General features: G+C 33.9%; 1 protein-coding gene across 1 annotated transcript in view; it reads left to right on the forward strand.

Annotated features, from left to right (window-relative positions):
* Positions 1 to 27,642, forward strand: part of LOC132734257 (dentin sialophosphoprotein-like) — a 33,175-nt gene extending 5,533 nt beyond the window's left edge. Inside the window, exons 2-7 of the mRNA XM_060720964.1 lie at positions 1 to 1,614; positions 6,642 to 6,690; positions 14,477 to 14,718; positions 15,960 to 16,105; positions 17,685 to 17,839; positions 19,058 to 27,642. The exon at positions 1 to 1,614 is cut by the window's left edge and continues 62 nt beyond it. Coding sequence (XP_060576947.1) covers positions 1 to 1,614; positions 6,642 to 6,690; positions 14,477 to 14,718; positions 15,960 to 16,105; positions 17,685 to 17,839; positions 19,058 to 19,908 — 3,057 coding nt within the window. The 3' untranslated portion in view covers positions 19,909 to 27,642. The remainder of the gene's footprint in view (positions 1,615 to 6,641; positions 6,691 to 14,476; positions 14,719 to 15,959; positions 16,106 to 17,684; positions 17,840 to 19,057) is intronic.
* Positions 27,643 to 27,775: the final 133 nt, after the last annotated feature.

A 27,775-nucleotide genomic window follows, 5' to 3' on the forward strand; every position in this document is an offset into this window, starting at 1 on the left:
GTGATATTTCTCTCAGAGACGAAGGCTCCGCCACCATCGGACCTGAACTCTTCACCTCAACCTATAGACACCAGTGTTACAACATCAGAGACTAGGAATGCATTGTCTCGTAACATTAGTCTCACTACATGTACTGGAGGTCTGTCACTTGATGATTCCAATGACACGGATATTCTTGACAACTTATTACAAAATAGCGCTGTCATGACAGGGCCTCTAGACTTATCGTCCAAGTCATCAGAGTCCTCGGACAAAAATTCCGCTTCTTTGTCCCCTGGAAATGTTGACAGTGGTCAGAATTCTCTTCAAAGGTCCGGGTCAGATTCATCATTTATGATGTTACTGACTGGACCTGATCCGACCTTACAAACAGCTGTAACACTAGACACTAAATCAAATTCTACTGGATATGAAATTAGTGATACTAAAGGTGCTGTTAGCAATGTTAGTGATTCAAACAATTTGGCAAGCGTTGGCTGTTTGTCTAACAGTGATATATGTTCTAGTGATCAAAGTAACACAGGATTACCTACATTGTTATGTGATAAATCTGTTAGCCATAGCAATCATTCAACTGTGACAGATTCTGGTTGGTCAGCATTTAACCTTTCACCTTCCATACAAGCTACCTCAGCCAATCAGCAATCAAACAGCAATTCCACAACAGATCCATATTCAAGTGCTGCTGATGTTGGTTGTATTGTTAACACTAAGGATGGAAATAGTTCTGTGATAGTAAGCACTGTGGTAGGACAGTGTGTCTCATCAAATCAGACTGGTCAGCAAGCAAAGGATGATAATTCTAATAACCAGTCCACCATTTCATCGACACAGGTTTCTGCAGGGCAGACTTGTCTAGAAGCAAAATCCAATACTTCTGATTCAGGCACAAATTGTTCAAATAAGGATGCAAATAACCAAAGATCTGCCACTCAAAAACATTCGTTTGATGTAGCAGACCCTTTTCAAGCAAGCCATGCCTTATTAGCTTCTTTAGATATGACATTTGACACTGGTTCTCAATCACAGACTGGTGCTGTGAAAACAACCAGTCTGACACAACAAAAGACTGATACACAGTCTACCTGTCAAACAGGAAGTGTGATACTGACAGGACAGTCCACAAACTTTACAAGTGGATTGTTGGGTGGTTCAGTTCAGTGCATCCAGCAGCAGCCTGTATGTCAACAAGTGGTTACTATAAATAGTAACGATTCCTCGACATCTAATATATTTAAACGATCTTTATCAATGACTGATACCAATCCACCATATTACAACTCACTAACATTACCACTTTCTCAAAACACTAAATCATATCAACGTTCTGTATCCTACAATTCATTTGGAGCTTTTCGGAGCGGTTCAAGCAGCAAGTGTTCGGGTCATGAAGTGATAACACAGTCCCCGCGTAGCCCGTCGCCACCAAACTCTCACCATCTTCCGCCTAAAAAACAAAAAAGGTGTTACAGTGATGCAGCAAGAGAATCAAAGTGCACAAATTGTGAAGTGAGTTTGGTGGGGCAAAAGTCTTCTAGATGTCCCAATGGCCATTCTTCTTGTACAAAGTGTTTGGAGGAGAGAGTAAAACTAGTTCTTACTGGGAGAGCAAAGGTAGGTACTATATATGATTTTCATCTTTATTATCCTGCTGAATTTCTGCAATTGATGTATTTGCTTTGCTTTGAATTGGTATTCTAAGGTCAAGGGATTTGTAATTAATAGCAATACAAAAATTGAGCAACTAACAGTATAGAGCCTGGTAAGACTCCCAAATGTCAATTTTTTTTTTTATTTAGCATCAGCTGGCTAACCTGTATTAAATGAAACTGAGGCTGCTTATTATTATTATATGCTTTGTTTTTGTTTTCAAACTTAATAAATTTGTTTGGCAAATTAATGAAATATAATAATTAAGTTAAATGACGTTTAGCTATATATGAACTGTCTCCAAAGAGCAACTTATGGTAACTGCAGGTTGAACACAGGTCATCTTTAGCTGACCTGAGCACAAAGTGCTCATAGATGAGCCTTTGTGACCGCATGATGCCTGTCATTGGCAATTATTCCCGCAGACTCTGGGGTTTAAAATTGGTCCACCCTAATTGGCTATGTGTCACAGAATGAATTAGACATTTAATAGGAAAACATATTTTCATCCTGTTGTCTGAAACAACATGGGCTAGAGTCCCATGCCAGAGCTAAGTTATTTTGCTTGTAATATGACATTGTGGTCCAATAAAGAATGTTATATAATGTTTATAGTATGAAAAGATGAATGACATATGATATGTGACATGGCTGTATCCATTGTGTGTAATGTTGGGTACTTTTCTGTGCAAAAGTAAATACATGTGTAACACTATACAGTTTCACTTGCATAATTATATTTTGCTTTATTTTTCAAACTGAAAAGATTTTAGTAATTGAAGGTCAGAATTGTTCATTAAATCGCTATGGAAAAAACAACAACATTTAGTTATCTTGAAATTGGTTATGTTGATGTATAACAAGGATATTGATTCTTTGCTAATGTGATACTTGGGCTATAATCTCTCAATTACTAGGAATACAGAGTACTTCTAGCTCCCTCATTATGCCCCAGTGACTTTTGTTTTACTTAGTATAGAGACTGGGTATAGGCAATGAAATTTTTAATTTTTCCCTGTTTGAGAAACAGTTAAACCAAATTCCCAATTATGAAAATTTAATAATATGGAGACTTTTGGTCATACATGTTTTTGATGAATGTGAATGATTTTATCTGTACAAATATATATACACAATATACAAATATGTATATAAGTACAATGTATAAGTATTTTAATAGGTTTGTTAAATTTTCCCAATTTTCTTTTGGTAAGCATGCTAAAGTGGCCGCGCGTGACAAAATTTATTTGTAGATGATGTGTCATAAGCATCCAATGAGTTGTTAGAATGAAGAGATTAAAGAGCAAATGATTATCACATGCTAATGTCTTTGATATGTCATCTTATAATAACATCAATAGCACTTAAACAAATTAAGACAAATTTATGGTGAATTTGTAATTTTTACAGTTTGTATGTAAAATAATATGTAAAAATATTAACGCATTGTAACAAATATAATATTATTTTTAAGTAATGAATTATAATAATTAATTTAAATATGACTAAATATTTTATAAATATTAATTATGTAAAGAAACACAACAAATTTGTTTATTGCATCTTCTAATTTGAAGATAAATTTACATCAAAATTAAAATTAAAGAAATGGGGGGTGAATTGTCTGTGTCATTTTTCCAATAATGTGGGGTGAACTGTCTGGTGGGTGAATTGTCTGGAAAAAATGGCTGAGGGTGAATTGTCTGGGGGGTGAGTTGTCTGTAAGCCAGTTTCCCAGTGTAAAAGACCACTATTAACCCAATATCATTGAAATTTTACAGTATTGATCAGTAACTCAACTACTTGCGAATATTACACAAGTTTTCTGGTTGAATGATTTTTAGCCAAGTTATGTCCCTTGAATGAAAACTATGTTTTGCCCTGTTAATGATTTTTGTGTCTCAGGACTGCTATACAGCAGCTGCAACATGTAATTGGCTATCATAAGGAAACATATGGGCCGCATCACGACAAAACCAACGTAATGCGTTTGTGACCAGCATGGATCCAGACCAGCCTGCGCATCCGCGCAGTCTGATCAGGATCCATGCTGTTTGCTATCAGTTTCTCTACTTGTAATAGGGTTTGTAAGCGAACAGCATGGATCCTGAATAGACTGGGCGGTTGCGCAGGCTGGTCTGGATCCATGCTGGTCGCAAACCAATTATGTTGGTTTTGTCGTGACGCGGCTCATATGTTATCACTGATGGCCCTTGTATAAATGTTTACAAATTATATGTAGTGTTGCAACATGAAGTAGATCAGTAAGTCAAAGTTCAAGGTCACACATGCAGGTCAGGGGAAAACTTGAGCAATAACTTATACATGCATAAAGGTTATTTTAATATAATTAATTTGACATCAGTATTCACCATTGTATTGACCATTTAGCAGATTTTTATGTTAATGTTCTCTGTCATGAGACTGAACATTTCAAGTAGTGACAGCAGATTTAGTGATAATGGCACTCTTGTTGATATTGAATTCTAGAAAACAAAAGATGGTTAATTCCACATTAATAGCATGACAAGTCCTTTGAGGTAACTAATGATTTAAACTTATGATGATTACATTATTTTTTGCTACCAGACTACTATATTGTTAAAAATTATCAGTAAATTTCTACTCCAAGTGTCCCCTCAGTAGCCTTAAGTTTTAAGTATTTCCTTTGATAAGATGGTTAAAACAAGAGAGATAAGAAAAGGTATTAGCAAAACATGAATGGGTAACTAACAACTTGTGCTGTTTCCCTTAAACCTTCAAAACTTTTCTTAGTTTAATACCTGATATTTGAAATAAATATATAAAATAAAAAAATTGTTGGTCAGTAATTGGGTTCTATCTAAGCAGTATATAGGCAGATACTGGTCAGGAATGGCTTGCATATACAGAACATTAATGTAAGCATACATTCTCACTGCTGACTGACAGTGTCTGTCGGGATTTTGTTGGTGGACAGGGTCTGGCTGGATTTTGCTGGTTGGCAGGGTCTGGTGAGATTTTGCTGGTGGACAGGGTCAGACTGGATTTTGCTGGTGAACAGTGGCTGGTAGGATTTTGCTGATGGACAGGGTCTGGCTAGATTTTGCTGGTGGACAGGGTCTGGCCAGATTTGCTGAATTACAGGTTCTGGCTGGAATTTTGCTGGTGGACAGGGTCTGGCCAGATTTGCTGGTGGACAAGGTGACAGGCTGGATTTTGCTGGTGGACAGGGTCTGGCCGGATTTTGCTTGTGGACAGTGTCTGGCCAGATTTGCCGGATTACAGGTTCTGGCTAGATTTTGCTGGTGGGCAGGGTCTGGCCAGATTTGCTGAATTACAGGTTCTGGCTGGATTTTGCTGGTGGACAGGGTCTGGCCAGATTTGCTGGATTACAGGTTCTGGCTAGATTTTGCTGGTGGGCAGGGTCTGGCCAGATTTTGCTGGTGGACAGGGTCTGGCCAGATTTGCTGAATTACAGGTTCTGGCTAGTTTTTGCTGGTGGGCAGGGTCTGGCCAGATTTTGCTGGTGGACAAGGTGACAGGCTGGATTTTGCTGGTGGACAGGGTCTGGCCGGATTTTGCTTGTGGACAGTGTCTGGTCTGATTTTGCTATTGGACAGGGTCTGGCTAGATTTTGCTGGTGGATAGGATCAGGCCGGATTTTTCTGGTGAACAGGGTCTGGCTGGATTTTGCTGGTGAACAGGGTCAGTGGCCGGATTTTGCTAGTAGACAGGTTCTGGCCGGATTTTGCTGGTCAGATTTTGCTGGTGGACAGGGTCTTGCCAGATTTTGCTGGTAGGATTTGCTGGTTAACAGGGTCTGGCCGGGTTATAACAGGGTCAGGCCTGATTTTAGCTTAACCTTTAACCTAACTAAATTTGAGTGAACGGGTACCAACAGTACATGTATGATCTTATAGCCAGGTTAGACTGTAATGATCTGCAGGCAGGCTGGCCTAACTATACTGCTCACACTTAATGCTAATTACTTCTTGTTCTACAAATGTAACTGGTATCAGGTTGATATAAAGTGGTTTGAAAGGATTACATTTCTCCCATTTGTATTTTACTTTAAAAGATTTCTTTGAAAATAACAATTAAACATTGTATCATCATGCTCACACAAACAAATTGTTTTGTCAATGGGTTTTTATGAAACTGAAGTGGTGGATAAGGACTGTGAAGTAGAAAACCATTCATGTCTGAATGAAAATTTGAGCCGTGTCACGACAAAACCAACATAATGGGTTTGCGACCCATGCTGTTCGCTATCAGTTTCTCTACTTGTTATAGGGTTTGTAAGCGAACAGCATGGATCCTGATCAGACTGCGCGGATGCGCAGGCTGGTCTGGATCCATGCTGGTCGCAAACGCATTACGTTGGTTTTGTCATGACACAGCTCAAATAAAGAAAACTTAAATCTTCTATGGTTTCAGTATCAAAGACAGAAAATATTCACTTAATAACCTTTTGCATTTTAGAGAAAATTTGCTGTTTTTTGGACTGTAAAGAGAGTTTTTCAATCAATGGATACATTATGCCAATGATTATCATATTTCCATGAGTGAGTTTCACATAGGACTAGTCACTATTTCAGAACTTCAGGATTTTAGTACTTCTAAATGCCCTCTTTCTATTACATGGTATAACTGCATGATAGAAAACTGATAAATATTTGGTTTTTAGGTTTTTCCGACATATTCTAACATCCGACGTTTCTGCTTGTGCATTTCTTAGGGTTACTGAAGTCAAAACTTGCCTTAATCTAAAGTTGGAGACTATCCATTATTTGTGATTTGAATAGTAGGGATTGAGCTGTTTTTCTTAATACAGTGTAAGACAGACAGCAAGAATTTGCAGGCTGGCCTGGCTTTTTGATGGGTGCAAACATACTGTATGTCTACTTTTGTCTTTGCACATTGTATTTTTTTGTTCTTGCATTTAGAAAATATAAACAATAACAGACATTTTTCGATTTATCAGTTGTTTTTTTCTTTTTTATTTCCAGGAATCTGTGAAGTGTTTAAGCAAGTCATGTGATAGCTATTATCCAATCAGTAAGTAGTATTTTTTACATTATTGTATGTCTTTATCTAATTTAAGCAAATGGTGCCCACTTGCATAGGTCAGAGTTTATGCCCCAACTTAGTTGATGGGGCATCTGTGGCCAAGTATTTAAGGTTGTTGACTTCAAACCACATGCCCCTCACCCCTGTGGGTTCAAAAGCCAACAGGGAGTTTGGATTCTTTCATGTGAGTATTAAGTTATCCAGCTAGCTTACTGAAGGCCAATGGTTCTACTCAGGTGCCGATTCATGTATGAAATAATGCATGGAGGGGCACCTGAGGTCTTCCTCATCCAGTAAAGCTTGAATGTCGCCTTAAGACCTAATTATTGTGTCGGTGTAACGTAAAAAGCAAACAAACAAAACAAATTGAGTTGATAGGGATTCAAGGGGATATACAGATTTTGTCAATGCATATATGCCCTGCTGTCACACTGCTGTCACACTGCTGTCACAATGTTCATCCGTAAACTTTGACAACAGTGGAATATAGGGGTATCCATGACACATTTCTTGTTTTTTCATTAATATAAAGCTGCAAAGGTATCTTTATATAACCTTAACATTCTGTCAGTGTCATTTAGTTTCTGCCCATGTATATAATTATGTTAACCTACCAAACACATGTAATAAGCAGCAACCAAAGATAAATGATTTACATGTGATTTATTTTATACTGCTGTACTAATGATTTTAGGCTTATTGTTTCTGTCATTGCCATGACTGAGAACAATTATTTCACGCCAGGTTCCCCACACACAAATCCTGTATTGATAAAGTAAACATTGCCTAATGTATCTTGTGGTAGACACAGGTTTAATTGAGACACTATCTGCACCACTGTATCTTGTTGTTCTCTATGTATTATTTGGTTATTTAATGTACCATATTGTGACAAGAGACAAAAAAATGAAAACATAAAGAATGCAAGTGTTTAAAATATCAATTAATTTCTAATTTTGAAGCATGTCAGGTGATACACTGGCCCCGTGTTCACAAAGATTTAAGGATCAGGATCAAGATCAGGATCAAATTTAAAAACCCTGATATTCTTCATTGTTTATCCTCATAGATAAATATCTGATTATAAATTTGATAAAACTTGACTTGAAATAGCAAGTATATGAAATTTTAGAATAAATTAATTGTTAATTTTGCAAGGTATGGGCATTTTACAGTTGATCCAAATATTGATCCTGATCCTAAAATTGATCCTCATTTTGATCCAAATATTTTTGTATTTGTTTTGTTATTTCTTGATTTTATCCCAAAATAGTTTGTTTTCTTTGCAAATCAGCATATTTTTAAATTTTGAATATTTACAATTTAATTCAACAATACACAAATAATTTTAGTAACATTAAACAATGAAAATAAAATCAGGATCACTTGATCCTGATCCTGATATTTTCTTAGTGAACACGGGGCCTGGAGATATGTTAAGATAAAATTATAATAGTTACTTTACACTGATATTCATAATTTTCTTTATATCCAGTCTATAAGAGCCTGTGTGGGGGAGGTCTCAATTGAAAAAAAGTTTTTTTTCTTTATAATATATTAATATATTTAAAGAAAAAAAGTTTAAAATCATGTAAAAATATAAAAAATATTTCCCCAAAATTTGGGGGGGAAAAATTATTTATAAATAAAAGGGGTAAGAAAAAAAAAATGTATTTCCCCAAGATAAATCCAACCACCGGTTTTGGGGGATTTCAAGAATTTTTTTAATTTCTTACTTCTTATATTTTAAGGAAAAATATTTTAAAAGCCAAAATATGCATATTTCCCCAAAAACCCCTTTGGGTTTTTCTATAAATGGTAAAAAAAATATTATAAATGTTATAATGCTTAATCATGTCACATGAAATCTTATGTTAAAAAGTCCTTTTTGTGTATTTTTGGGCATAAATGTATGCATTATTAAAAAATGGAAAATAGAAAAAAAAATATCAAAAAAAAATATCCCGGGAAATATTGAAAAATTTAAAAATGAATGAAGCCAGTTGGTGATGAAATGATTAGATAATTGTTGTTAATGTTTGAAAAAAAACTTATAATGTAATTGAAGAAAAATGTTTCGTTTTCCTTGAAGTAACACTGAAATTGTTATGGTCATATGAGGCCAGACTTTCCAGCTGTCTCATGCCACTATTTGTTTACAAATGGGCACATGTGTAAGATAATTTACCTTCAGCAAGGGAGCTAATTACTAGTTATTACCTCCCTTTCTTACATGAAAGAATCAAAGCAATAAAGATCAAGTAGTTATAAAGTCAAGGTTCTTAGATTTCTGGCCACAGAGGATGGTTAAAGTAATTGTTTTTCAGCCAAAGGAGAATTGAATTAGAATCATGTTTGGGTGACAGTAGTGTTAGATCTACAATCATAAAACATTATCATTTATAGTGATCTTACAAATATTGATCTGTGGTGTGGCACCAGCAAGACAAAATGTTGCCTGTTGAGAAAGAAAATTGTGATGTTTTTAAAAGCCAATTAAGCCTCAAAAATGCTATTTCTCAAAAGCATTATAGTTTTGGTATCTTGTTATATTTTCAAAATATTTACTCATTGGTCGGTCATATAGCGGTGTCATCTTTTGCTTCTTTTACTCTATGGGTATTAGTGCTGTTGTAGTGTTAAAGTGTGTTGTATGGAAGTCAAAACAAAAGTATGTTTACATATTAATAGTACTTTTTAACAAATTATTCTAAATTCAGTGCTACTTTTCTTAGGGGCTAAGCATTTGACATGTTCTAAGTCCATTTTTTTAACAATATAAAACACATGTGATGTTAGCCTTTCCAACAGAATGAAACAATTATTCATTTCTGACCCTTTTAATATTAATTTCTGAGCCCCTTTTTTCCTTGGTATTTCATCCACTTTTTATGCCCCCAGGCATATAGTAATTGAACCGTCCGTCCGTCTGTCCGTACGAGGTTAACCTAGAACGGCATGTTGGATTTTTCTTAAGTTCTACCTGTACCAATTGCTTCATAATTTACACACTTACTAATCCATACAAAGTATATGATCTGGGCAAGTTACATAACTATGGCTTCCATTTGCACCAAGTTATGGCCCTTTTCAGCACTTAGGAAATGAATAATGGTTAACCTAAACCGGCAAGTGGGAAATATCTTATGTTCTATCTGAACTAATGGCTTAATAATTTTCACACTTACTTATCAATACAATGTACATGATATTGCCAAGTTATATAAATGTGCCATCCATTTTCCCAGTAATTTCCCTTTTTATCACTTTGAAAATAGGGCCTATTCCGCCAAGTTGGATTTATCAAAACATTTCACCTAATTACTTAATTTATTTAATGATATCTTTCATATTTGGTAGGTGGATACCTTTAACGGTCCTCTAATTTTTTGTAACGGTCCTCTAATTTTTTGTGGCGTTAGGCGTCTCTAGGTCAAGGTCAAGGTCACTTGTGTAAAAAAAAAAAATCTAAACATTTCTGCTCATACAGTCTTTATTTTTAAGTTAATGTCTTTCATGTTTATAATAGTCATACCAAGGGAGGTCCTCTTCCTTTTCCTTTAGTAAGGGGTCATTTGGGTCAAGGTCACCTATGTCAAAAATAGATTTTTTACACTTTTACATGTGTATTAACCTAATTCTATCGACAGATGTCTTGTATATTTTGTAGGAACATAAAATTGAGGTATTCTCATTTGGATGGAGGTAGGGGTCAGTTGGGTCAAGGTCACCAGTGCTAAAAATAGATTTTTACACTTTTGCTCATACAGCCTTTAATTATTGACAGATTTGTATTATAATTGGTAGGAAGATAACTTACATGGTATTCTTCCTTTGGATGGAGTAAGGGGTCAGTTGGGTCAAGGTCAACAGTGCTAAAAATAGATTTTTACACTTTTGCCCATACAGCCTTTATATATTGACAGATTTATTTCAATATTTGGTAGGAAAATAAGTTGCATGATATTCTTCCTTTGGATGGAGTTTGGGGTCAGTTGGGTCAAGGTCACCAGTGCTAAAAATAGATTTTTTACACTTTTGCCCATACAGCCTTTATTTTAAACATTGTTACTGACAGGGGCATTTGTGTTTAACAAACACGTTCTTGTTTTTAAACATTATCTCCTTAACCACATGTTGGCCACCTTTGTACAGTAGGAAGAGCATCCCCAAAATTGATAATAAACAGTTCATCAGGTGTAAGAGTACTGTGCTGTTAAAACAATCTTCAGCTTTTTAAAGTTAATGCAAGAATTAACTTCCTTAGATATTGCTAAATTATTGTTTTTCATGATATTAAGTTGTGTTCAATTTTATATTTATTTTTGACTCAATGATAAGGAAGAAACACACTCTGCCAAGGAAAATAATAAGACATTTATTGAATGAAGTTCAAAAAAAGGCTGTGTTCATGTATAATATTATAGTGTGTTTAGATTATATCAAGATTATTTAAGAGTGAATACGGGCACACAGTTAACCACAGGAATGTCTGACTTTATATGGGAAAACCCCTATTACCTTAAGATTAGCTTAAAATGTCTATTCAATATCTTTTGAGTTGAACTTGTTGAAAACTCATTGAAAACATATAATTACATTCTGACATGTATATCTGGCTATTAACCAAATACATGCTTTAATAATATGCTACAGTTATGATTATGTTTTGTTTGAACAATGAGCATTTGATGCAAATATTCCAAGAAAAACTTGGAAAACAGGAACATAACATAATAGATCTTACTGGTTTTAAACTTCTACATCCGGATTTGATTTTCTAATCAGTGAAAACTAGGAAGCTTAAGTCATATGAAATAATACTGTCAACACTGATAATATATCTGTCATGTGTTGTGGTTCTGATTTAGAATATTGGTTTCGAGGGTACCTGTTCATGGGGCAGTAACAAGATTAGCCGATATTCCAATCTGAACTGGAAACATATGCATTATTTTCTTATAGTTATGTATCAATTTACAACTTCATTCATGATGATGATGTCATCCTTAAGCACACAGTTCAGTTCTTTCATAATATGCACCTAAATGGAGTCATTTTAGCACCTTTGTGACTCATCTGGCAACATAAATGCCAGCTTCATGTGTAAATTAAACAAAAACACCAGTCTGATATGCAAGATTAAAGTTAAACAGTTTGTTTAAATAATTTATAGTCTCATACTCTGTGTATAAAATGAATTGATTTACATAAAGTTATATAATGCTATTTATGCATGACTTTACTACTGTAGGTCATTGGTTTAATCTTTGGCAAGATTATTCCAAAGATACAATGTAGAAGATAATTATAAAAATGATATAAGAAATTTCCTTGCCTATACAGTGGATAGGTCAAGGACACCCACCAGTATGTTGTCAGTGTTAGTGACTTGGAGGGGCATCATATCTCAATGAACTATAACATGGTGTATTGAAGTTGCTTTTTGTTACACTGCCATCTTAATAGCCTAAACACACATTTAGCTTTATGTAGAAACACAATCAAATGAGTTAAATTTAGACAAAAATATAGAAATGCAGATTTTATGGGGAAAGAAAACAACAACCAAGAATACAGTCAGTCTTGCCAAAAAATTATATCTGAAAATTTTCATGGCACAAAATATGGCAAACTGTCTGCTCTTCTGTCAACTTTATGGTCCATAACTTTGTTTTTTTCATGTAAGATTTTGATATAATTTTGAATAATTTGTGATATATGTGAGCAACATTCAGACGATTTGTGACATGCTATTCTCAGGTTTGTAGGTCAAAGGTCAAGATTTGAAATTCATAACAGTGCATTGATGGTTGTGCCTGGTCAACAATACTGGCACTCCTGGATTGATCATGAAATTACTATGCAGGAATGTGTCATACATGATCATGAAATATTGGTGTGAAAGACCCTGGTTGTGTCCTTCATTCCTGTATTGACTTTAAAATAAAAAATTGGAATAAATGCATTATATATGATGACAGTGTAATGTGCCCAAGATTCAGATCAACAGCTTCAAGGTCAAGGTCACACTTACATCCAGTCATAGTACGATTGTGACTAGATGGTCATGTCGGGTCCATGGCTGTCATTTATGGATGGGTTATAAAATAATTATGCAAAAGTGCTTGTCACATTAAGGTAAAGTGTCTTAGTTTGTAGCTTAATGGTCAGGATCACATTTCATTTTAAAGAAAATTTTTCATTTAAGGGCATTGTTGTTCATGCACAATCAACAATCATGTCATTTTTGGAGGGTTTTAAAATAACTGCATTAATGTGTTGCACGTCAAGACATGTTGAACAAAAATTGATAATAATTATAAACAGACAGCCATGCTTTATTGCATAACTTGGTTATTCATGGATTGATTTTGAAATGTTTGTCCATAAGTATGTGGTTAATTAAGATGACATATAGTGAACAAGAGGCAGTTCAGCAACTTATATGGGTCAACTTTAAACCACTGCCCCTCTCTGCTGTAGGTACGAATCAATCCCTGGAGAGGGACTTTGGATTCTTTCATGTGAGGAGCTAACCATCAAACTTACAGAAAATTGGTGGTTCTTCTAGTTGCCCGTTCGTGCCTGAAATAATGTACAGAAGGCACCACAGAGGTCTTCCTCCACCAGTAAAGCTGGAAAGTTGCCATATGACATACATTGATGTGTTGGTGCAACTTAACCCCTCTCCCCCACTGCCCCCGCAAAAAAAAATCACCAAAAACACTTCATTTTCTTACCATGTCTAGACTATCAATGACAAAATATTTTGTAATGATATGAAAATCACATGCCTTTAAATGAATAAAAAAATCTGGTTAAAACATGTAACATGTGTTTCTTATCTTTAATTACAATTCTTGATGAAGTTTTCCTACAAATGTAGTATATGAACCTATCAACTCTATAGCAATGATTATGCCAGTGACCAGCTGGGGCACATGCATGTACATAATAAATTATGTACATGCACTCTTAAGGCAGATTTTATACTAATAGACACTCAGTCTTAGTAAAGATCATACCATAACAATTTATAACTGAAGCTTAAACAATGGATTGTTCAAAATTCAAATTTGTGACACAGCTGTTAGGTTTCGACTTCTATGTACTGGTAGTTTGACATAAGACACTTATATTGCCTGACTTAAGTATACTAGATTGAGAAAAGTCATTGGTTCTTCTAAAACCCATTTGGGCCTTAAATATAATGCCTATAAATGCACCTGAGGACTTTTCATAACCAAAGCTGATAAGTCAATATAATGCCCTTTAATGCCATGATGACTACAAAATAAATGAATGAATGAATAAAGGAAGTTTTATTTTAACAGTTCAATACAGTACACATATTCTGCAGATAATCTCAGAGTGACGAGAATGCATTTTAAACACTGTTCAACCGTATAAATAAATTGCCAGCTTTTTGCAACAGTGATCTGTCATTTAATTGATTCAGATTGTCCCTATGTTTCACACATAAAAAAAGTGTAACCTAGTGTTTCAATAGAAATGATGTAACATCAACAAAAAAGCCTTTGAAAAGGAGTTTTCATTACGGCAGTGAAAAAAAATGTTACACCAGTAAACACTGTTACCATGTGTTTGCTACATTTAAGTAAACACTGTTTTTATGTGTTTGTTCCCCAGATTTTGACCAGGTATTTACTATATATGTTTGCCCTCTAATAATATGAACACGTAGATACACTATATTTTTTGATGTTCTCTTTTGGAAATAACTATAAAATTGCATACATTTTTTTTCCAGGTGAATTGAGACATTCATTACCTGCCATGGTTGTGGAAATTCTAGAAGATAAACTAGATCAGGATTATGTAGATTACATCTCCAACATGATCATGAAAGATGCATTGGAGGAGATTGATCAGGACAGTGCGTCTACTGACCTAGATCAAGCAGACGGCAATAACGAGATGAGATATATGAAGAAGTATGAGGATTGCCCGAGCAATTGGGACCCCATGGATGAGAGGGATGTTAAAAGGGATGTAAGTATGAGAGGGGAACCAGTTTATTACTTGCATTTTGTTTCTATATCTGTTACTGTGGTTAAACATTATTACTTGTAAATAAAGAGTCAAGTGCTGATTGCAGTTTTGTGTAATCAGACCCAATATAAATCATTTAAAGTATTTTCTTATCACTTTACACCAACTGTATAATGTAAATCACTTTCAAAAATGTCATATTTTCCCTCTAGTAGTCCATATGAATTGAGTGATCTGTTAGGACTTGAACTGAGAAGTACTAAAATGACTGTAGTCTGTATACATGACTGAGCCGTGCCATGACAAAACCAACATAATGGGTTTGCGACCAGCATGGATCCAGACCAGCCTGCGCAGCCGCGCAGTCTGATCAGGATCCATGCTGTTCGCTTACCAACCATGTAACAAGATGAGAAACTGATAGTGAACAGCATGGATCCTGATCAGACTGCGCGGATGCGCAGGCTGGTCAGGATCCATGCTGGTCGCAAACCCATTATGTTGGTTTTGTCATGACGCGGCTCATCATGTATTTGATACTTACAATACAGACTTCATGTAACTAGATCTTAATAAAATATAATTGCTTCATTAATATGAAGTTTAGATGTAAAAAAGCAAAAGTATTGCAAAATTTCAGTCCTTAAGTATGATTGAAAAATGATTTCCACACCAGATTGTTTGCCTCAGTTTTTGACCAATTATTTATTGTACATGTTTATGACTATGGGCCTTTAGTTAGGGAAATGATTAAATAAATACATCTTTAATCACAAAGGTTAATTTTGCAGTGATGTACAAAGATTCTAGTTTGTGGAGATAACATTGTTGGCCAATGTTGATTCGTGAACCATTAAAGACTCAGCATGATTGAGTCTGTTCATAACAGATAATGAAATGTGCTTATTCCCAGGCCTTTAAAACATCAACTTAACCATATGACAAGTGCAGACCAAGATCTTGGTCTTCACTCCGGTCACTATTCAGTCAGATGCAGTATATATTTTGAAATTTTCCCCTAAAATGATTACTGATTTTGTCCGTATTGAAAGATAGACAAGTCCACTGAAGATCGTGTTATGGGTTAAGCTATATTCAATTCTTAATAGAATAAGTTTTTCAAAGGACCAGAGAAATATAATTATTATGTTGCAGAAAATTATAATTAAAAGTTTGTGCATTGAAATGACTAATGATGTACAACGTTGCTATTTAATATATGTTCTTGCTTTCAATTTTAGGGGTATGTCTTAGTTCCCTTGGAAACAGAATCTGAGGAGTACCAAAATGTTCAAAAACGTTTCTTTTACTCCATGGTCGATCAAAATGTGGAAATAACTGCTGTACACAGAGTTCAGAATCCCATACAGTGGAAATATTACACAGTGTGAGTTGTAATAGATTATGTATAGAGACTTGTATATGAAATTTTTGTACTACATTTCTATATTTTGAATAAGTTTACATTTACCATGTTAAAATTTTTTTTGCAATGAATTAGTTGTACTTTGATTTGAAGCTGTTTATTTGTAAGATTTAGTGATTTTAATATCTATAATCTATTTATTAGAATAAAGAAGACAACAAAATGAAATATGTTCAGACTGTGTAACAATATAAAGCCATGCCACATCTGCACATCCATGCAGCCTGATAAAATTCTGTAACACTTGCTGTTCAGATTTTAGGTTTTTGATTCTGAAAACCCTTTAAATAATAATTGACTGTCCCCAATTTAAAGCAAATTCAGCTTTGGATAAAAGAGATTATTTCAATAATATTATACTGACACCTTAAAATTGTAACCTTACCCTAAAGTATTTTAGGTGATAAAGGGCGGACTAGAAAAGATTGCAGGGAAAATATTTGCCTGGTACATGTTTGTATGTTTATCATTCAAGTATTGAAAGATAAAACGAAAAATTAGCAAAAAGCAATAGTGGTTACTTAATTTTACTGTAAACAAATATCACATGATCACTCAATCTGATATATGTACCTATATTTAAAACAGATTGAAAGAATCATCTCTACTTTTAATTTTTGCCCTGTCTCTATGTAGCTTTGTTATGATACATTATTACATGTACATTGTATATTTTGTTTATAAGAAAAACAATGCAGAAAATTATATTATTTGTTGTGTACCGATTGCCAGGGACATGATTTTATACATAAAACGTAAACAAAAAAACAAACTAGTAACATCTTGATTTAAAAGTTCATCAGCCATAAGGTAAAATGTGTAATTTTATTGTGATTGATAAAGGCACAGGCTTTCGATTCAATATGTTGCATGGTGATATGCAAATTAGTTTATATTTTAATTTATGATTTATCGTTAAATTACCTAAAGTCCATGATTTCACATACTTGTCGTCTTATTTGAATTGTGCATTTAAATGTTTATCATTAGGTGATTTCATGTTGTCACCTTAACGCAGTAACAGATTACCTCATTTATAATTGTGTAATGAGTTAACTCGATACTGCACTAAGGTGACAACATATCAATTCCTAACCCCACTTCCAATTTAAAAAGGGAAAAATAGGCGTCCATTTAAAGATTAATTTTTGTATGTTCTTTAAGCAAGGCTTGACTAACCAGTTGTCTAGGTCTCCCATAGGCTAGCATTTGTTAATGCCTGAAATAATTGATGAATTGGCTGATTGGGTCTATATCAGACAGTAAAGTGGAAAAGTCGCCATATTTTGTATTATTTTACTTTTAGCCAGAGATAATTGTATTTATTTATAATTAGTTATAATCTATAGTTTAGTATTGTGTTTTCTAATGCTCAAAGTATGCATAAAGTTTTTGGTGTTACTTTAAACTGCACCAATTTATATACATGTATATCATGAATCGTAATTTGAAAAAACACACAAAAAACAACAAAACAATGCATGGGAGAAATAAAGTAATTAGATAATTTAAGTATAATAATTATGATTATCTATTACAGAAAGATGTCTGAAATGATTCAAGATGCTGGTGGTTTCTCGAGTGTCGCTGAACGTAGTCTGTTTCATGGCACATCATTGTCGGCTGTCGAGGCTATCTGTAGGAAGGGTTTCGACTGGCGACTCTGTGGTAAACACGGAACTTTGTATGGACAAGGTATTGTCTATTTGAGCCACACCATGATAAAACCAACATAGTGCATTTGCGACCAGCATGGATCCAGACCAGCCTGCACATTTGCGCAGTCTGATTAGGATCCATGCTGTTCGCTTTCAGTTTCTCTACTTGTAATAGGATTTGTAAGAGAACAGCATGGATCTTGATCAGACTGCTCAGATGCGCAAACTGGTCTGGGTCCATGCTGGTCGCAAACGCATTATGTTGGTTTTGTCATGGGGCGGCTCAATTTTATTATGTCAATTCATTGTGTACTTAAAAGAACTTGTAAATGATGGAATGAGAAAATCATTTTTTATGTAATGAAAAAAAAAACATCATTCAGATATTCAAGCAATTTATGTAACTACAGTGTAACCTCTTCAAAATGACCACAGAGATCGAAAATTCCTCTTGTTCGGTAGTAATTACGTGTAGAATTTAAGCGAACTCAATGCAGGACGAGTAGAAAAATGTTACTGCACGTTGGATTAAGAAGTTTCTTGTCTTGCAGGACGAGTGAGTCTGAAAATAATTTTCAATGCCTGGATAATCTGTTGAACAATAACCTCTGAAGAAAAATAGAATCAGTTTTCTTCACATCTTTACAGCAACAAAAGTAATATATATATTATGCAATGAATGTAAGAAAGGAAGAGCTAAATACAGTATAATTATTTACAAATTCAATTCATTACATCTAGTGACAAATGTATTTGCAATTTATCACTCTACTGTTTGATTGTATTGTTGTACTTTGTATTTTGGGCCTGAGGCCTATGTTACTAGAAATAAACTGAAACTTAAGCAACACCTCTAGGCAGCAAACAAAATGATTGTCTCCCAAAAGGTGTTGCTGTACCCAGGTTGTACTGTATTTTGGTTATTATATATAATTATAAGAAAGTGATTTCAAGATAATGATTATATTGCTGTTATACAGAGAGATACTATGATTTAGTAATATTTGATCATAACATTGTTTGCAGTTGCAATAAAATTTTCTGTTTGTTAAGATATCTTTTACTATATTACACTCCTGTATAAAATTTTTTAACATGTTTGCTCTTTCACACTGATGAAATGTTAATACTCAGTGTGATGCCAGACATGCTGTCTTGTCAAAATGAATATCAAAGTTTTGAAAATATTTTTATAGCAGAGATTTCCAAATATTTTAAAGAAATATTTTTACCGAGGTTTATAATATCATTTCAGGTTCATACTTTGCTTGGAACGCCTCTTATTCTCATCAGTATACAGATCTGAGACGACGTCATGGCTCACTGGCGTCATCAATGACCTTCTCTCAACCTTCATCTATGACGTTGCCAACAGCGCCACCTTTGTTATTTCCTCCAGTAAACATTAACTTCGGTCAGCCACTGCATCCAATAGGCAACCCTTCAGGTATTTCAGTGATACAGACCAGTCAGTATAGACCGATGAATCTTTCCCATAATGCAACAGGGACAGGAAGTCAGTCAGTTGTGAGGTCATTGTCACAGACTGGTTCACAAACTCAACCAAATTTTTTCATGAATAACAACACCAGTCAGTTTGTCTCCAGTAATAATGGAAGTTTGACAAATTCAGCTCAGCCAAGTCCAAGTGGATCTGGTGTCACCGTCAACTCATCTCATAACATGCAAAATATTCTAAATTTACCATCCAAGCCATCAAATGATATTTCATTGAAAAGAAAACTTATGACCGCCAGAAGAAAACAATTTCCAATTTATTCTCGAAAGATACCTAAGTCTTTTGCAAATGTAATAATTCAAGGTTTAGGGTCATCGGGAATGGGATCTGCTTTTGAACAAGAGGAAATTGAAAGGCCAACAGCCAGAATGTTCCTCGCCCGTGTTTTAGTCGGTCAGTATACAACGGGTAATGCAAAACTGAGGAAACCCCCACCTCTGTATCACAACAGCGATCAGTTTGGAAAATGTTACGATTCGTGTGTTGACAATGTTGATGACCCTAAGATATTTGTGGTATTTGATAGCAGCCAAGCTTACCCAGAATATCTCGTAGAATACGCAAACACTGAAGACAAAATGTTTTGATTGTGAGTGGTGCGGATACTTGCTGGAATATATTTTGTGAGAGATAAAAAAGATATTGTATATAAATTTATAGTCATTTCTCGTGTTGGAGGTAATCAGTGTAAAGAAAAGGAACGCAAGGCATGTGTTATTGTAAACTTTTTCTCAGAGCTAAAGGAAAAAATGTGTACAGTGAAACATTATGGCTAAGAAATTGTGTTGATTTTCATGTCATTATTGTAAAGGGTTTATTGAAAATTGATGTTCTGAAGATTTGTAAGTGCTGGCTTAGTAATGATTAAGGATGAAATCTGATTTGTAACTTGCTAGAACCCAAAGTGATTTTCTGTTGCATACATGATACATGAGTCTGACCAGCCTTCCCTGCGGTGCTGTCTGACCAGGCTTGTTCAATTTTTATATTTTGATATTGAAATCCCTTAATGTTTAAATGGACTGTTGCAAATTCAAAGCAAGGTAAATGGATTACACAAATTCAGTAGACAATGTTGACTATGGTTTAGAAATAATCTTTACTGACTGAATTTTATACCAAAATACCTTTACAAAACAGCTTTCAAAATAATATATGTTAGTGAAAACACATTGGTCAGTTACTGGTTGGCAATATCCTGATAATTTGTGTTCAGGTGCTGGCCTTTTTATCTACAAGTAATGGCCAACTTATCCACATGAATTATTTGACTCAGTTGTGGAGAATAAAAATGACTGATGTATTTGTAAGTACCAATCAACCATTGAAGAAGGACTATGAGCCATGGATTCAAACATGTGAAATCCATGCTGATTACAATGCTAATTCAAACATGTAAACTCTATGTTAATGTTCTCCAAATTTGAGCTAACTTTACTGGTATTTTAAAGAGAAGCCATTACATGTTTGAAAGTTACGGAGTTAAAGTGAAAAGTTGTGAAGCCACACTGAATGCCAGAGTGATTTATTGCTGTATCAGCAATAGGATTCATAGATTTTACCAAAATTTGTCATGTTTATTTATATGACCATTTTCAGTAATTATACAAATAATTGGTGTGAATGCCTCTTCGATGTATTTAAAGTTAAATTTATTTTGTCCGGTGAACAGGAAACACAAATTTTATGTGCAATCTCACATGCAAATGTTCTAATTTCTGTGATAGGATAGAAACAGCTTGATACCTGATATGCTGAATACATGGATATGATGAAGTATTGGTTATTACAAACTCTTGTTAATAAGGTATCAGTAATACTAAGGAAATAGCGAATTCAGAATTCCAGATATATAACCTGAATACATTATAATAGTATCCTATGCTCATAATTAGTATCCTATGTTACTGTATAAAGTAAAAAACAAGTATTTATTAAATATTCATTTATTTGCAAGAAAGAATAATTTTATAGAAAATAGGTATACAAAACATATACAATGTATCTTAATAATGATAATTAAATGATAATTAGCTAAAAAAGTTTCTGGTATGCTTTTAGTATGTAAATTGGAGTTAATTTTTTCTTTTTCATTTTATTTGCTAGTACTTATAATGATTGTGTACAATATTCAGAAAAGTTGTATAATGTCCTATGTTTAAATGAAATTGTGCTGTTCAATTTTATTTTGTTATGATTGTATTGTTTTTGTTTATTTTATTTTAGTCATTTGATAGTGAGGGTTTTTTGTTCTATATACAGTTGTTGAAAGTATTTATATTTTATTGTTACTCACCTTACTGATGGATCATTTATAAGACTGGGAAAGCAGTGGCCTAGTGGTTAAGGCTCAACCCAGAGATCAAGCCCTACTGGGGTCATAACTAAGACACCTGGGTCTGAGATTTTTAAGAAATTTTCATCGCTCAAACTTTGAACTTACATTCTGGATTGGTCAGTAACGGGCATAGAATATACATTTACCAAATGGAAAATCTGAAATTCAAGACAAACTTAAAAAACAACAGTTTTATAACCTCAAATCCATGCCTCAATGTTATATTTTTTCTGAGCACAGACTGCTGTCATGAATATCAGAATTTTCATTTATTAGTGAATATTCTTGACACCTTTATAAGACTAGCTGTATGAATTTATCCATATGATTGAATGGAGAAAAAATGTCTTATAATCGAATAAATATGGTTTATTTGATTTATGTTTCACGATAGTTTTAATTTACTGGCCCAGGGAAATAATGGAGTTTGTTTAAAGAATTGGAAGTTTAAAATTACATAGTTTTTGAAATCTGTTTGTAATTGAGAGTAAACTCCACATTGGGGTATCTCTGGGCATGCATTAATCTATTACAGGTAGACACAACAACAAAAACTTATCAAATATGCAATAGTTAAATAATAGAACTGATTATAAACACTAGTGTAATTTTCACTTGTTAAATGCAAAATCATTTGAGGAAATATAATAAATTGCACTTAACAACAGACCTGACTTGTGTCAGATATAATTTTACTTGTATTTATGAGACAGCTGTAATGTAAACTGGGATAATTGGACTATCGGAATAAAAAACAACAACAACACTTGCTATGTCTAGTGTACTGAATTTAAACTCTATAGGACTGTTTGAATGAACAGCTTTAAATATTGATCATATTAATAATCAACTTGTTATTTTTTACTTTTAACTAAAGGCCATTGATTAGATTTCCAATATAGACAATTTATTGTGCATTATTACCTTTTCTTAGGGACTTTTTTTGTTTGTTTTTCCTGACAGACAGATTTAATAATAGAAATAATTGAACTATTTAATTGTAATTTTATTCCTTGCATATCTTAATTTTCATAATGGATCTGTCCTGTATTGAATTTGGCAAACATTGTTATTATGTCCACCTTCAAAGAAGTGCAGGTACAGTTGTATATTGCTTTGCATTTACCTCTGTCAGTCTGTCTGCCGGTCCATCAGTCAGTCCGTAGACCAAATGGTTTCCAATCAATTACTAAGGAAAGCTTAAACCTAGGAACTTCAAACTTTTAATAGGTATTGTGACCCATGTAAACTTAAACATTTGATCATGATCCATATACTTATAGGCTTAAATCCTGATTGTGGCCCATGTAGATTGTAACCCTTGATTGTGGCCCATGTTAACTTAAACCCTTGATTATGATCATGCAGGGTTTAAAGCCATGTAGGCTTGGTCATGTAGGCAATTGTTTACCAAGAATGAGTCGGACACTAAGGCCACAGCTCCTAAATAATAGATATGATTATGAAAATAAAGTAAATATGCATGATTTTTTGGTGTAACATAATTTGAATGTTTTTTTGCTTTCTTCTGATTAACCAAAAGATGAAGATATATGTATATACTTTTGAAAAAAAAAAAAACCTGTTTTTGATAAATTCAATTAGTTGATCTGATTTACCGTAATGAATTGCAATCCCTAAAAATTTGACACACATTGACTTTTAATGTTATTCCAGCAAATTAATTTGGAGAAAAATCATAGGACCGCCTTCGTGGTCGAGGGGTTAGAGTCGATGACTTCTAATCCAGTTACCTCTCTGGCGTGGGTTCGATCCCCAGGAGATGCTTTGGTAGTTTAGCACGGAGGAAGGTAGTCAAGTACTGGTGTAACTCTCTAGGAGTGATGGTTAAGAAACTACCCAACTATATGACTGAAATACTGTTGGGGAAAAGGCGTAAAATGAAACAAACAAACAAGAATTATAAACTTATTGGTAATAAACTGCACTATAACATTTTATTACATAAGTGTGAAGGTTTTTACTATCAAAACAAAAAGAAACAGAAAAAATGTCAAAGATATACAAGACTTTATGCAAATTTAATGTGCGACAATTTGTGATTGTACACTTCCTTTGCATGTCAACTTAATTAATCTCTTTGTTTTGTCAAACATTAAATTTCCTCAGTATTTATTGTTATGGCATGCCTTCAGATTTGTAAAATTTCTTTTACTCCATTACTTACAGGGTAGATTTTTGTTATGAAAATAGTAAAATTTGTCATATTTTAAGTTTTACCCAGAAGATTTCTGTCTTAATTAAAATGTCTTAAACTATTAATATATTTTTTTCCTGAACCCTGTGATTTGGTGTGAGCAATTGATTCTACCCCTGCAACCACTGCAGACAGACATCAGCCAGCATGGATGAGCATGGTCTGCCATGTTTGCTACTCAAGTCCGAGCACATTTTGAAATTCTCCCTAATAATAACGAATGGTTTTGTCCAGATTGAAAGACAGACAAGTCCAATTAAGATATCTAGAGTGGCAACGGTTAATTTGAAATTTTGCTCGACATCTCAGGTGTGCCACTTTAAAATGATAGTTCTGATACAGTATTGAGTTCATTATGACAATGTTTAAAGCAGCATGCCTCCAGATTCATGTTAATTTTCATGACAATTTTGGAAATGTATTTAAAAGTAAAATATTGTGAGATGAACAAATTAAGTAAGTTACATATTGCAATCAGCACTTAGAATTCAAGAAAATTACCAAAAAGTCGTCAACATATGGAAAAACAGCCCTTATTTTGTTAGTTATGCTGTAGAATTATGGTGATAAAATACTGCCAAATCAGTCTTAAACCGCACATAACTTGTAAAATATAACTTGGATCTTGAATGTTTTTACCATTCTTAAAAGTTTAGTGCATTTTTATAATATGAGCCGCGTCACGACAAAACCAACATAGTGCGTTTGCGACCAGCATGAATCCAGACCAGTCTGCTCATCCGCGCAGTCTATTCAGGATCCATGCTGTTCGCTTACAAACCCTATAACAAGTAGAGAAACTGATTGCGAACAGCATGGATCCTGATCAGACTGCGCGGATGCTGGTTGCAAACCCACTATGTTGGTTTTGTTGTGACGCGGCTCATATTGAGGCGTGCAGCTTTAAATAAACTTTTTACTGAAATATGATAAATTTGATATCAGTCATAGGTTATAAGATGGGATGGTAAAATAGCTCTCCTTGTTTTATATCCCATTTTTGATCCTGGATATTCAGCGACTTAATGTACAGATAAAAAAGTTAATGTTGTTATTTCTGAACCTTTTTTGGTGATTTTTCTTCATGGGGTTTGTTTGTTTACAGGGATATTATGTTATGCATTTGTATGAATAAATGTATTATATTTAATTTAATGAACAACTATTGAAGATTGTAGTCATTAAAATGAAATGCAAGAAGGATGAGTTTTAAGCCAGGCTTTGTGTGTGTAAAAGTATAAATGTTTATTGTATGCCTGTTTTTGGTAAACTACAAAGTGACATTTGAAACAGTGGATTATATTTTGATATTTTTCATTTGATATTTTAATAGTGAAATTAAAATGTAATCGCACCAATTATCAAAATTAAGTTACATGTATATCTAGCTGAATGCAATAAACTGTCTATGAATGCGGAAAAAAAATGTGTAAATATATCAAAGATGAATGGAGATTTCAGTTGAAAAAGTTCAATTATGAGTAAAAGTTTGGTGGTAACTGCAAGCAAATAAATACTTGCACATTTTAATGTTTATATGTTACGCAACTCTGAAATGCGTATTGTGATGTTACAATTTGTAGTTTACAAAAATTGATTACAAATATTAAATGAATGAAAAATTAATTTCCACCATATGTCACATCAATTCTGTTCACTGACATGAACAACGCCAGTTAAATTGTCAAAGTGGCTACAACACTCGAAAATGTTACATCTGGTGTTTGCTCGTAAAAACATTTTTGAATTTTACACCGAAACAAACAAGTATCCTACATACTTATCAAGGGTATTATCGCAAATATTATTTCTTTGGTTTTACCAAGTTATGAAAGTGCTATCTTATCCCTGTGTAAATTAAAGGGACTCCACTGAGGTTTAAAAGCCTAAAAACATATCATTTGAATTTCTTAAATAAATGAGCTGGGGCCTTTTAAACAGAAATATATGCAAAGATAGTTAAGAAATATACTTTGAAATAAATTGAAAATCGTATTTCTATGCTTTTCTTAATCTGATTTGAGTGAAAGTGTTTAAACGCTTTTCATTTTGGGTTATTTTTTATAATTTGACTATAATTATTCTGGAAAAACGAAGTGTGCGAATGATCTGATATTTTGCACAAAGATTTGTGGTCTAAACCTACATCAAATGGTACATTTATCTGGAAAATTATTTGATGTCAAAAAACCTCAGTGGAGTCCCTTTAAGAATTTATCAGAAGACTTGTTCTTTAAAGCTTAGTAATATTTACTGAGATATTAAAGCACTGTCTTGTACCTCGAAGCTCTCCCAGCCTTTTTAGCTCACCTGTCACAAAGTGACAGTCTGAGCTTTTGTGATCGCTTTTCGTTCGGCATCCGTCTGTCGTCTGTAAACTTTTACTTTAAATGACATCTCCTCATAAACCACTAAGCCAATTTCATCCAAACTTCACAGGTATGTTCCTTTGGTGGTCTGACCTTTGAAAATTGTTCCCATGCAGAACTCTGGTTCTTTAAAACTTTAAATATCTTCTTCTAAAAAACCCAAAGAGCTAGAGCTTAGATATTTGGCATGAAACATCTTCTAGTGAGTGTCTACCAAGTTTGTTCAAATAAAAGCCCTGGGGTCAAAATTGGCCCCGCCCCAGGGGGTCATTGATTTTCCCTATATGCATATAGTAAAAACTTAAAAAATCTTCTTTTAAAGAACCCAAAGAGCTAGAGCTAAGAAATTTAGCATGAAAAATCTTCTAATGGGTGTCTACCAAGTTTGTTCAAATAAAAGCCCTGGGGTCAAAATTGGCCCCACCCAGGGGGTCATTGATTTTCCCTATATGCATATAGTAAATACTTAAAAATCTTCTTTTAAAGAACCCAAAGAGCTAGAGCTAAGATATTTAGCATGAAACATGTTCTAATGGATGTCTACCAAGTTTGTTCAAATAAAAGCCCTGGGGTCAAAATTGGCCCCGCCCCGGGGGTCATTGATTTTCCTTATATGTGTATAACAAAAACTTAAAATATCTTCTTTGAAAAAACTCAAATAGCTAGAGTTTAGATATTAAGCACGAAGCATCTTCTAGTGAGTGTCTACAAAGTTTGTTCAAATAAAAGCCCTGGGGTCAAAATTGGCCCCGCCCCAGGGGACATTGATTTTCCTTATATGTGTATAGCAAAAACTTAAAAATCTTCTTTGAAAAAACCCAAATAGCTAAGGTTTAGATATTAAGCATCTTCTAGTAAGTGTCTACAAAGATTGTTCAAATAAAAGCCCTTGGGTCCAAACCGGCCCTGCCCCAGGTGTGTCATTGTTTTTAACTATATGTGTAAAGAAAAAACTTGACCAGCTAGACCTTAGATGTTTAGCATGAAACATCTTCTAATGGGTGTCTACCAAGTTTGTTCAAATAAAAGCCCTGGGGTTTAAACTGGCCCCAATACGGGGGCCAATATACAGGTGAGCGTCTTCAGGGCCATCATGGCCTTCTTGTTTTTTATATATAAGGCTTTTGTTATATATAAAGTTTACAAATTAACGACAATGTGTTTAGTTTTTATTATGTATACCTGAAGTAAAAACTTTTGAATATTCTAGAATAATGAATGTTAGTTTGTTGATTTATCTATGCATGCAATTTCAAATCTTACACAAGATGTTGTGGGTGTGAAAAAATCATGTTGTTCCTTTTTTTTCTAGAAGTGTTACTGTTGTTATCTGATATCTATATATAATACATTCTTGTGCAGATAAAAATTCTAAAAACATTAAAATGAAACATTATCAGGTGTGTTCAGTTTTTATATATCTATGATCAGGTACGTATATTAACCATTATGTTAATATATATATACCTGCTATGATTTAATCCCATGGCAATGTTATCATAAATATTATACACCACTTCATTCTTACT

This window comes from Ruditapes philippinarum, unplaced genomic scaffold, assembly GCF_026571515.1.
Source record: "Ruditapes philippinarum isolate M1 unplaced genomic scaffold, ASM2657151v2 ctg1799_1_1_1_1, whole genome shotgun sequence".
Taxonomy (NCBI): domain Eukaryota; kingdom Metazoa; phylum Mollusca; class Bivalvia; order Venerida; family Veneridae; genus Ruditapes; species Ruditapes philippinarum.